The sequence below is a fragment of the Oncorhynchus clarkii genome, chromosome 9, assembly GCF_045791955.1.
Source record: "Oncorhynchus clarkii lewisi isolate Uvic-CL-2024 chromosome 9, UVic_Ocla_1.0, whole genome shotgun sequence".
NCBI lineage: Eukaryota > Metazoa > Chordata > Actinopteri > Salmoniformes > Salmonidae > Oncorhynchus > Oncorhynchus clarkii.
Genome location: NC_092155.1, coordinates 21963069 through 21975426, shown reverse-complemented (window position 1 = coordinate 21975426; position 12358 = coordinate 21963069). Strand labels below are relative to the sequence as shown.

Sequence of the window (12358 nt, the reverse complement as noted above, 5' to 3'; positions counted from 1 at the left end):
TCATGCTTTGCTGTGTGGTCAGAGGAGTAGACAACCCAACAGGAAACTGATTTAGGTTCAAATTCTAGTCAATAATACATGTTCTAAGACAATAGCACAGCTACAGAATATCGCCTGTAGTCACACATAACAGAAGATTCCCCTCTGTACCATTATCATTATGCCCTTGCTGGCCAAATTACACATACTGTAACTGTTAGCTCATTCCCAACATGTTATCATTAGGTCAGTGCGTTATGCCCTTTGCGCCCATATGCGTAACAGAGATGTACACAATCTTCAAAGTTAGCTATCATAATTAGTCATACATCTTCCAACTCTTGCCATTTCCTTGAGTCCTCTACCTCTCCTTTCAGAATTGGTTCAGGCGTAGAATTGAGACACACAGACATTCCCTGGCACTGTATGTACAAGACCAGAGTTATCGGTCATTAGAGAACCGGTTTGTCTCCTTCCTTCCTTTCTCTCTCTCTCTCTCTCTCTCTCTCTCTCTCTCTCTCTCTCTCTCTCTCTCTCTCTCTCTCTCTCTCTCTCTCTCTCTCTCTCTCTCTCTCTCTCTCTCTCTCTCTCTCTCTCTCTCTCTATCTCTCTCTCTCTCTCTCTCTCTCTCTCTCTCTCTCTCTCTCTCTCTCTCTCTCTCTCTCTCTCTCTCTCTCTCTCTCTCTCTCTTTCTCTTTCTCTTCCTGGCTCTGACAGATTCAGAGCACTGCGAGAGAACAGTGTCCCTCGTCGGCAGAACTAATTGGCATGCATTTCCACCTCTGCTGAATTTTTTTTGGGGGGGGGGAGATATTTTTGCAGTCATTGGTACACACTGCACAATTGAATGGGGTATCTCATAGAGCGCATGTTAGGATCTCAATAATATCATATTATGTGCTCTGAATCTGAAGAGCGTAAACATACTCTTAGATGTTTCGGCAATTTGAACATAACATATAAACAGGAGCTTATTGCAGATATGTTCAACTGGATACCGTAACTCACAATATTTCAAGATTTTGCAAAATGTTTCAATTTCCCCAAAAAGTCACTGTTTTTTCTTCACTATCTGCTGTGCGGCATTCAACCCACATCCAAACTACCTCCTCATTCATAGAATTTGTGTTATCTTCTAGTCTAGATACATTTAGTCACATTGCTCAAAGTTAAACGTTTATTTAGAACTGATCTGGGAACAGATGAGTCCCACAGGCAAAGGCATCAGTCACTGCCGCATAGTCCGGAGTGACGATTACAAACCTCCACTTTTGTTCAAACTAAGTCAAGTAGAAAGACGTGGTACAGGGAAAGGGACTGCGAAGGGACAACAATCAGCACTGTAATGGCACTTACCATCCATGAGGAGGTTTTATTTGAGGGTATTTCTGCCAGGGGATTGTCTATGGGAAAGATGAATGCCAAGAAGTCAAGGCAATATTTTACTGGACAAATTATATGGGAGATGTAGACCATTTACACAACATAATACAGTAACCCGGAAATGTTACCTGCCAAAAGCTTTCATAACATCCTCCTTCAAATCAAATGGAGTGAACATGTTCTATACTGTAGAGTGGTAATTTGACCATGTTATGTCCAGGTATGTTATTGAAGTGTTATGTCTTCGTTTTGTTTATGTCTATGCTTCAAAACAATGTCTATGTATGTACTGTTGCACACTGTCAGCGAGCATCTGTACCTTGTACATGGGGTGGAATTGGGAGGGGGGGAAACGACATTCAGCTCAAAAGCATTTACAATTCTACCTCTTGGATGTGAGCACACCAATTCCAACAATGCTAAATGGACGTTTATCCCATTGAATAAGCAGAGTCATCATTGACCCACCTCACTGCTGCCGTCGTGATAAACCATGATCATGTCTGTTTCAAGCTTTGCTACGACTGTAGCCCGACTGTTTAACAACTCGCCCTTAATGATCATGTGAATGTGTATTGCTGTCATTGCCTCGGCTGCGTCTGCCTGACTGATACATATGTTCTCTCTCTTTTTCTCTCCCTCTTACTTCCCTCTCTCTCTCCCTCTGTCTCTATCTGGCTGCTCCAGGGGCAATGGCTAACCATCTTATAACTAACGCTCTCCTCCGTCCCCATGGCACTAACAATCCCTATAACACATTGCTCGGGGAATCGGCCGTCTATAACAACCCGTCAGTGGGCATGTACAACATGCAAGGTGTGCCAGCCTTCTTTTCATTCCTTCATGAATGTCGCTGGAATGGCGCTAGACATGACTTTTTTTGCTACACAAATCTGCGTTTGTCCCCAAAAGACCTGCTGGAGGCTTTTGGCGGGAGGGGGTTTATGGTGGCTTCCCATTGGGGCATGCCATTCCGTCACTAATCACTTTGTCACACTCCAAACTCATTCATGTGCCTCACTTGCCTGGCATGCATAATTCAGTGTGGGGAAATGGTGCAGCAAACCCAAACTATTGGGAAGGGACGTCAGCACGCCAATTGGGAGCTGAAAACATCACCAGTCGTTTGATGTTTTGCTGCACTGTTGTCCGTGAAGCTTGCTGTGGTTGTCCGTGAAGCTTGCTGTGGTTGTCCATGCTGGTAGATTGTTGAAGGAACATCCTTGTTCTGTTAGTGCTCCCAATCAATGATTCTAATATATTTTTTTAAAACACAGAAGGTGAGCTCCTAATGAAGTAGCATAAACAAAACTGTTCTACTTCCGGGCTCCTTTCCAATAAGACAACATGATGTTGGCAATTTTTATGACACTAAGCCGCCTGAACCTTCCTAATTATGTAAAGGGCCAGTATCCCATTGGTAATTATGTAAAGGGCCAGTATCCCATTGGTAATTATGTAAAGGGCCAGTATCCCATTGGTAATTATGTAAAGGGCCAGTATCTCATTGGTAATTATGTAAAGGGCCAGTATCCCATTGGTAATTATGTAAAGGGCCAGTATCCCATTGGTAATTATGTAAAGGGCCAGTATCTCATTGGTAATTATGTAAAGGGCCAGTATCCCATTGGTAATTATGTAAAGGGCCAGTATCCCATTGGTAATTATGTAAAGGGCCAGTATCCCATTGGTAATTATGTAAAGGGCCAGTATCTCATTGGTAATTATGTAAAGGGCCAGTATCCCATTGGTAATTATGAACATCAAAATCTGTAAAGCAGTATGTTTTCCCAACCAGCTAAAAACAACATCAATGCACTACAATACTGTTGTTTTGCAGTTCATTAAAAATAATGCACAAAACGAGAGATTTCTCTACCAAAGCTGTCCAATATATTAAAAGTACATGTCAGGCAAATTGTGTCTGAAAATGTGACTGAAATGTATTTAGTCAGATCAATACTTCTGAAATGGTTGTTCGTCTTTCAAGACTAAACTGCCAAATAGGAGTTTTATGGAGTAACACCAGCAGAGCCAATTACTGTATCAATGATGAACCCGTCCAAATAGTACTATCTTGACTTACTGAAATCCATGATTTGGTTTTCTCTAAAAAGCCACTTCAAATGTCAGCTAACTTTAGCCACCGCTTACCAAAAACCGATGGGAGAGTGATAGGGGCATGTGCACAAGTGTTTGTTGGCAATGGAGATTACTAGCATGTAATGTAAAACAATATTAATAGTGTACGTCATATATGTAAACTCATCTTCCCCCCTTGAATATATAGTTTCTAAGAAAGTGTTATCAAATACGCATGGTGACATCACAAACGGGAGGTCATTTCTGGAAACGCATCATCAAGCCTGTGTGAACGTCTCTTCTACCTGTTACTGTTATGCTTACTTGTGGTTTTTTCTTTGTCTTTCCTTTTCCTCATGCTGTCAATAAGACCCCTACAGAGAGACAAGTATGGGAGTCAAACTAAACATTGCTTACCAAATGTAATTGACCTTAGCTTTACTTTCTTTTCACTCTATGCTGACAAAGGGGAATGAGAAAACAGTCATCTTATTTGGAAGTAGAACTGAACTATTCCAAATGTCAGACGCTCCTCTGAAATAATCACCCACTTCTGGAGAATGTCCATCAAATATATTCACAAAGGAGATGCCTTGAAAGAACTTGATGTCTTCTGCAAATCGATCAGCCCCAAGGAGCATCCATTTGATATAATAAGATCCAGAGGGGGCTGGTGGGAGTAGCCATGAGAGGACAGGCTCATTGTAATGGCTGGAATGGAATTAATGGAACAAAGTCAAATGTGGTTTCCATATGTTTGATGTTTTTAATACCGTTCCATTTATTCCAGTCATTACAATGAGCCTTTCCTCCTATACCTCCCACCAGCCTCCTCTGATAAGATATTATCATCCTGTATAGCTGAAATTGTAATCCATAATATAAGATTCAATTGTCCAAAGTAGCCAGCATGCTCCTGGTCCTAAGAGATTGAATTCATCTCAAATGTTGGCCAATCAAAATCCAATGCCAATCTTGGAACTTGGTCACCACCGGCATATGTTACTGTTTTACATTAGAACAAGTTCAGCCGCACTTTGCAGAAAACAAAGGTCAAACCTACATACAGTTTTTGCAACAACAAAAAAAAAGAGGATGGAGAGGCTTTAACTTTAGACATTCCTCTTTCAAACACCTTTTAAATATCCTGATGACCTTGTGTGAGGCTGAATGCTGACATTTCCTACATTTGCATTGACGCATCCCTATAAGACACCGTGGACATTTTAATATAAAACATCCATACTTTCTCTGCATGAGAGAACAGAAAGTATTTTCCTAATGTATAACTGTAAAGTTGACCCCTTATCACCATGTCCTCTATGGCCTATATGTATCATTGCGGAGTCATTAAGTTTACCATTAACTTTCTTTCTACATTAGTCTATGGACAAATCCATTTAAAGATTACGCTTTCTTAAAGGTAGACTCAGCAGTATGACATCACCATGCTAACAGGCATAAATAAAAAAACACAATTAAAATCTGCCAAGACTGCTACTTTTGGCTCATCCCTATTTATCCCCCCCCCCCCAATCCCCATTGCCCACATTGCGGCAGGTTTCAATTTTGTTTTTGTTGATGGCTGTAGGCAGGAAATAGCCCCCAGTTTATGAATATGGCGTATTGCTGAATGTACCTTTTAAGTCGGGGATAATAGAACTGGGGTCGAAATGTATAAACAGAGCTGTAGGTAATATATCTCACTCTTAAAAGGAAATGCATGGCTGTGGTTTGTTGTTGTTGAGTGTATGTGCCTAAAGCTTACATGTTGTCAATTGTCACACGTATAAATGTTCTCATGTTTGGACAAAGTTATTCCCAACAACATCACAACACAAGCCAAACAGAGAGGATCGCGATAGAAATGTAGATTGCATTACTAGTACTTGAGTACTTGTGTGTTGCTTGAGTACTTGTGTGTTGCTTGAGTAAAGGTAAGTGTATCTAGTATTGACTGACTACGTTGAATCATTGAGACAATCTTGCAGTTTGTGAACACACCATATGTACACAACACAAAAATCAAGTGAAAGATTGTTGACCTATAGGCCAACATATCACAATCGGTGAGCCACCCTGAAGGTTGCACAACACACGGAAAGAAAGCAGATAGCTTTGGCGGGCCGAATGTGTGCATGACCACGTCCAAGCGGCTGACATTTAGCCATTCTAATGAGCGACCGCTACTTCCGTCCCTCTCATATGAGCTTTTCTCCTCTTTTCCTCTTTGTTCCCCAGAGGGAATCCTGAACAATGCCCGGGATACAAGTGTCATGGATACTCTACCACTGAATGGTAACCACGGCAACAGCTACAGCATCGCCAGTGCCGAGTACATCAGCGACTGTGTCCAGATCATCGACCGGGGCTACAACCACAAGGAGACCACGCTGGAGAAGAAGATCCTGAAAGAGCTGACCTCCAATTACATCCCTTCCTACCTGAACAACCACGAGCAAAACCGCAACCTCATGAACAAGCTGGTGAACAACGTGAGCAACGGAGGCAAGGATGTTAGTCTGGGGGGTATGGGGATGGGTGTAGGGATGGGGGGGATGGGTGTAGGGATGGGGGGGATGGGGATGAATGTGGCGCTGGGTTTGGATGATCAGTCTTCCTTCCCTCCGCACCTCCACGATGAGGGTCTGGGCCTGGAGTTGATTCGGGAGGAGTCCAACGCCCCTCTTCTGCCCCAGAGACCACCGTTGCTGCCGCCCGTGGACAACCTCCACCACAACCACCTCCACAACCAGGGCCTGCCGCATCAGCCTCCGCTCCCCCACCACCACCACCCAGCCTTCTCCTCGGCCACCACCACCTCGTCCTCGTCCCGCCGGCGGATCCCGCAGGAAAACAGTGAGAGCTTCTTCCCCCTGCTCACCAACGAGAACACCCAAGACGTGGAGCCCACTTTGCCCAGCTCCCAACCCCACCACCCGCACCACCACAGGGACTCCCTCTACACCAGCATGCCCGTGCTGGCAGGCCTACCAGATACCACAGCTAACGGCACCACCACTGCCCCCCTTGCTGATAAAGATGCAGGAGAGGGACTACCGGCAGGGGGCAGGAGCCCCGAGACCAGCCAGGACGATGTCTACTACAAGAGCATGCCCAACCTGGGCTCACGTAACCACCTGCACCAGCTGCACTCCTACTACCAGCTGGGGAGGGGCAGCAGTGACGGGTTCATCGTGCCCCCCAACAAGGAGGATCTGCCCCCCGAAGAGGCCCCCCAGGAGCCCTCGCACCTGGTCACCAGCCTATAGGCCCACAGACCCAACCCCCCTGACCCATTTGCCCCAATTCCTTATTGCCGTGGTTCCCGCTTTTTTCTGCCTCCCCTTCGCCCTACACGTTCCCCTGTTTTTTTTTACTCCGTGTCCCGAATTTGAAAAGCGAAACTGATGCCTGTCTCAATACTGACAGCAAACAGAATATTGAAACTGTTATGTTTTGTGGATAATACGACTTGACTCGGTTCGATGTTGGAGAAATCTATTGATGTGCATTTCACTTTTTTTGCGAGATGCCGAACCTTGTATGGATTGATGTGTTTTCTCTCAGTGGGAGGGGAGATGAACACACGGGACAGCTGGATCTCGAGCTCTGAAATGTATTTTGACAGTCCAAAGGAACTACAAACGGACCCAAAATACATTCTGCCTCTAGTTGATGTGTAGAGTTAAAAATCGGAACAAATCAAGAATAAGACTATTTTATTATACTTCTGTATCCATACTGGCTTTTTAAGGGGGGTTCTTCCTCTATGGTGATTTTGCAGTACATTTTGAGCTGACGTGTTCCTGCAAGTTCGACATTAACAGATTTTGAACAATGAAGGAATTTAAATCACGTGTGCTTTACAGCATATTTTTGTTTTTCTTGTTTTTTTTCTTCCTTTTGCCGTAACAATAATAACCGTTGAAGAAGATGGAGGGAAAAAACTAATAACAGAGAATTCTGAGGTATTTCTATGTAAATGTACAGATACTAGCATTGCACATAATAGTATAATTTTTGTTCCACTCAAACCTTTGTCTCTGTAAATGTAGTTGGTTTGGAGCATTTCCTTTTTGTTGTGCTGGTCTTGAGCATTATTTTGCCTATTTTTTTTCCAAGAAACAATAAACAAAGCAACAAAACGAAATAACACCCCCAAAAAAATCACAAAACACTTATTAGCGTACATAGCGGTGTACCCACCAATGTTTTCCAAACCATTTTATTTTACAGTTTGGTTATTTCTTCACTGTGTGGATAGAAAGAGAATTCTGGTTCACCCACCATAGAAGGGGACGAAATCACAAGTGTCAGAAAAGTTAGCCAAGAGTTGGCCTGCAGAGAGAGAGAGCTATTTTCTTTCCTCATCAGTTAAGAGACAGGTGCTTCTCGGAGAGAAAGTGAACAAATTGAACATCAATAAGTAACTGGGCACTGCAAAAGTTTTCGAGTGAGGAAAAACAACTGGAAATATATTTATTTATTTGTTCAAATGACAAAGTACAGTGATAAATGGAGGTAAAGAATTCAGCAGCACAGAGTAGTTTTTATTATGAGTATGATTATGGCTTTTTATTTATTCATTTTTGTATGGGTTTCCAAGTTGAATGACCTCATAACTAATATTTGTTGTAACAGTGAAACTTGTTTGCCAACAAATAAATGACTGATTAAGATTTACCACGTAGTTGTCGCAAAAGTTCTGTGTTTTTTTTTGTGGGGTTTACATTGCTGTTACTCTAAAAGGCGAAGCAAGGCCTTGCTTGTGAAGATAGTGTTGTTTGAGCTCTGTTTCGAAGAAATCTCAATACATTCAGCTATTTCATGAACATAATAAAGGAGGATGTGTCACTGCTGATTTAATGTACTCTGTATATGTGGGAAAGCAACTGAGTGAACGTCAATCAATTTACCCCACGAAGAACGGCGGGTAAGTAATCATTCATTTTCATATGAATTTTGGATGGGTCTAACCCTGGGGTGCTGATTGGTTACAATATTGACGTTGATTTTTACTTACAGATCTTTCATTACGGTGTTTTATCAGATTATTGACTTTCTCAACTGAGTGGGTATGGAGACTGCTGCAGTTAGGGGCCAGAGAATAGATTTCGGTCTTACCTTGTCCGTAGACGTCTTATACGGTAAGGAAACCAATATGTCAAAATGTGGGTGAATTGTCCTTTGAACATTTAGCATTTTCCAAGTGGTTCCACCGTTCCAATACTTTGTGGCAGGATCATGGTCAGCTATGTGATGGTGGTAATGACCCAATATGACATAGCATCACGTTGTTCAACCGGTAGCTATGTCAAGATTCCTTTCGTGAGGTGAAATTTGATAGGACAATTATTGATATGCCAGCATTGTACTGAACATAAAATATTGTCTTTGTTGCATTTGACATATTTCAAACGATAGCATCAACATTTCCCCCAATCAAATGTACAGTTTCTGAAATTCAGCACCTCTCCTTAATGGCTTTGCATACAAAGCAGTAGGAAAATTAGAATGTTCGCTTCCAATCCCATATTCATGTGGTCGCAGTTGTGATTGATGGCTGAGTCATAGCGAAAAATTACAAGGAGATGTGAGGCTCGTCTAAAGGGTGACCGGGCCCGATGCTTCCTTCCTCTCTCATGGATATGCATGAGGCTGGATCTCCTCTTGGTTCTCTCGCCGGTAGCAGTGAAGAGCTATGGCCCTCGGCGCGTGTCAGTTTGACTGGCGTTTGCAAAGCGGGTGAGTTAATAAAATGTCCTGAAAAAGTGACTCTGGCCTCCTTCCTCCTTATTAATGTGTCATTACGCTAATTCCTAAACGGCCCCGCAGGCCCTCGCCTCCGGCGTTTCCGTGTACATGCTGACTCGACACAAAACTGCCCCGTCAGGAGTAAACACAGGTCTGGAATTGACACAACTGCACAACCTGTGTGTGTGTGTGTGTGTGTGTGTGTGTGTGTGTGTGTGTGTGTGTGCGTGTGCGTGTGCGAGTGCGTGTGCGCGCGCGCTACATGATAATTTGCTCGTGTGAAGGATGGTTTCACTAACTTTTTTTGGCCAGCAGATCATTCACTTGAAATGTGATAAAATGTCAAATTAGTCTTCATCTGTAGATTTGTGTTAGTTCTGTGAGGGGAAGGCTTTGATATATGTTTAGACTGTGGCATCTCAGTAAGGGCCTCATGTGAAAAGGCAAAACAACTTCCCTTTTTATCCATGGGCGTTGAGATGAGGAGTTCCGTTTCTCTTTGGTTCACGTATTATTTATGAACACAATAAGTTTAATACATTATCCATCAATTTGTTTTGAATGGTTTCCTAGGCTTTAAACAACTGTGTACAGGTATTATAGTAGTAGGCTTAGCTCTAGACTGCAGGGTTGACAAACCAAACTGGTATAGGCTTTCTCTTCAAGTCTTCACTAGTTGTAATTGATGGCGTGGGCCTAATGTGCTATGTATGGAACAGGTCACATGACGTTTGAAAGAAATAATCATCCGTTGTCTTTTGTAGCACACACTGTACATGGAAACTTGTACAGATTCCCCTAACACAATGATCGGTGCAAGCAAAAGTATACCAGGCATCCACCACCAAATGACATATTCAACTTAATTCTCATAAAAAGTCAATGAAATCTGAGGAAAGGGCAGTGCATCACAACTATCCTTTTGTAGAAAAATGAAGCTTATTTTCCCCACATGGGTACACAGGGCACACATACACAATTATTCATTTCAACTTTCAAATTCCCCAAGAAAATCCTTTCTGACAACACATCCCCCAGTCATTCCGTGCAACCAGAGTTATCCTTGGTTCTGACAGGGAAGGACATTGTCTATCCCCTCAGCCCTCCTTCCTCTCCACCACCTGTCCATGCCATCCATCCTGTCGGCCATGAGAAAATAAACTCTCAACTTTAAAATCAAGAACAAGAATTTGAATGTTCACAAAGCATTCTGGGACAAAATTAACATACAGTTGTGTTTTTTCATCATTGCTTCTTCTGACAGCTCTGTCAGCAATTGAGACACATTCTTTAGGGAGTGGGACCCCTCTTTGTTATTGTGCATGCAGTTGCAATTTGTGGCTTGAAAGAAAGATGTCCTCTGTTGGTTTGAGAGAAAACATATAGAAGGCACTTCTACAGACAGAGTATCAACATTTGGAACTTTATTGTATGTTTTTCAATATACCATTTGATCTTTCTGGTGGGTCTACCCAATGGGAAAAAACTGGTTGAATCAACGTTGTTTTCACCTCATTTCAACAACAAAATTCAGTGTGATGACATTGAGTCAACGTGGACAACCGATTGGATTTGCAAAAAGTCGTCAAAGTAAGGGCCTTTCCTCTTATTTTTAATACCTAACTTTTAACCTAAATCCACCATTCACTGGTGAATCTTTCTGTTGATTTCATGTTGAATTCACATTAGTTGAAAACTCAAACAAATGTAAATCAAACCTAGACGTTTAAATGGCATCTGTGCCCAGTGGGTCGTTGTTAATATGGCTGTGAAGTTATTTATAGTAAATGATGAGAAACAGAATGTTTTTTTATTGGAAAACCGCCGTGTGCGTGTGTGTGTGTGTGTGTGTGTTCAGGAACATTTGTATTGCATGTATGAATACCAGTGGAAGAGTAGGTCAGATAGGACCTCTATAAAATGGCTCATTTCATATCTGGCTCTCCCTGTAAAATCAATGGTTGAATGCCCCGCAGAATTCCAAATGAAAGGTGAATCAATGTCATCTCATGGCTTTGTGTACTGGGACGACCTGACAGTCCTTGCAAATAAAAGAAACTGCCTCCCTATCCTTTTCTGTTGAGATAACATTGATTTAAGATAGAGGGGATTGTGTCAATGTTTGCTACCCTGGGGTCCATTGTGTAAAAGGCCATGGCCAAAGCTGTGGTTTATCGTGGAGAGCTTTCAAAAGTTGTGGATTTTGAGGAGTGCTGCTGATTGATTAATGTTCAAAATGTATTGGTCACATACACATGGTTAGCAGATGTTATTGCGAGTGTAGTGAAATAATTGTGCTTCTAGTTCCGACAGTGCAGCAATGTCTAACATGTAATCTAACAATTCCACAACAACTACAACTACCTAATACTTGCTTCCGAGTGGTGAAGTGGTCTAACACACTGCATCTCAGTACAAGAGGTGTCACTGCAGTACCTGGTTTGATTCCAGGCTGCATCACATCCGGCCGTGATTTGGGATTGCCATAGGATGGCGCACAATTGGCCCAGCATCGTCCAGGTTTGGCCGGGGTAGGCCGTAAATAAGAATTAAATAAGAATTTGTTCTTAACTGACTTGACTAGTTAATAAATCATATTTTTGGCCTTCCTGTGACATCGGGTGCGGTAGGTGTCCTGGAGGGCAGGTAGTTTGCCCCTGGCGATGCGTTGTGTAGACTGCACCACCCTCTGGAGAGCCTTGCGGTTGTGGGGGGTCAGTTGCCGTACCAGGCAGTGATGCAGCCCGACAGGATGCTCTCAATTGTGCATCTGTAAAAGTTTAAGGGTTTTAGGTGACGAGTCAAATTTCTTCAGCCACCTTCACTGCTGCCCCGGTGATGTGGATAGCGGGGTTCTCCCTATGCGGTTTCCTGAAGTCCACGATCATTTGTCTCTGTCTTGTTGACGTTGAGTGAGAGGATGTTTTCCTAACACCACACTCCGAGTGCCCTCACCTACTCCCTGTAGGCTGTCTCTCCCTTGACAGAGAGATGCTGAAAGTAAAATATCGCTCAGGTTACCCCACTCTCCCCTACTGTAGTCAGCTATTTTACACTAAACTGCTTTGAATTCTGAAAGTCTATCAAACACCTACTATATACCTCTGCATGTTCATATCGAACATTCAGAAAATCATCCATACATATCGTCAATTTC

The 12358-nt window shown here is 42.8% G+C and overlaps 1 protein-coding gene across 2 annotated transcripts in view; it reads left to right on the top strand.

Moving 5' to 3' along the window:
- The window catches only part of LOC139416094 (adhesion G protein-coupled receptor L3-like), a 356247-nt gene extending 348122 nt beyond the window's left edge, over window positions 1-8125 (top strand). For both annotated transcript variants that reach the window (XM_071164365.1, XM_071164366.1), the window contains one exon: window positions 5686-8125. In XM_071164365.1, coding sequence (XP_071020466.1) covers window positions 5686-6716 — 1031 coding nt within the window. In that variant the 3' untranslated portion in view covers window positions 6717-8125. The remainder of the gene's footprint in view (window positions 1-5685) is intronic.
- The last annotated feature ends 4233 nt before the right edge of the window (window positions 8126-12358 follow it).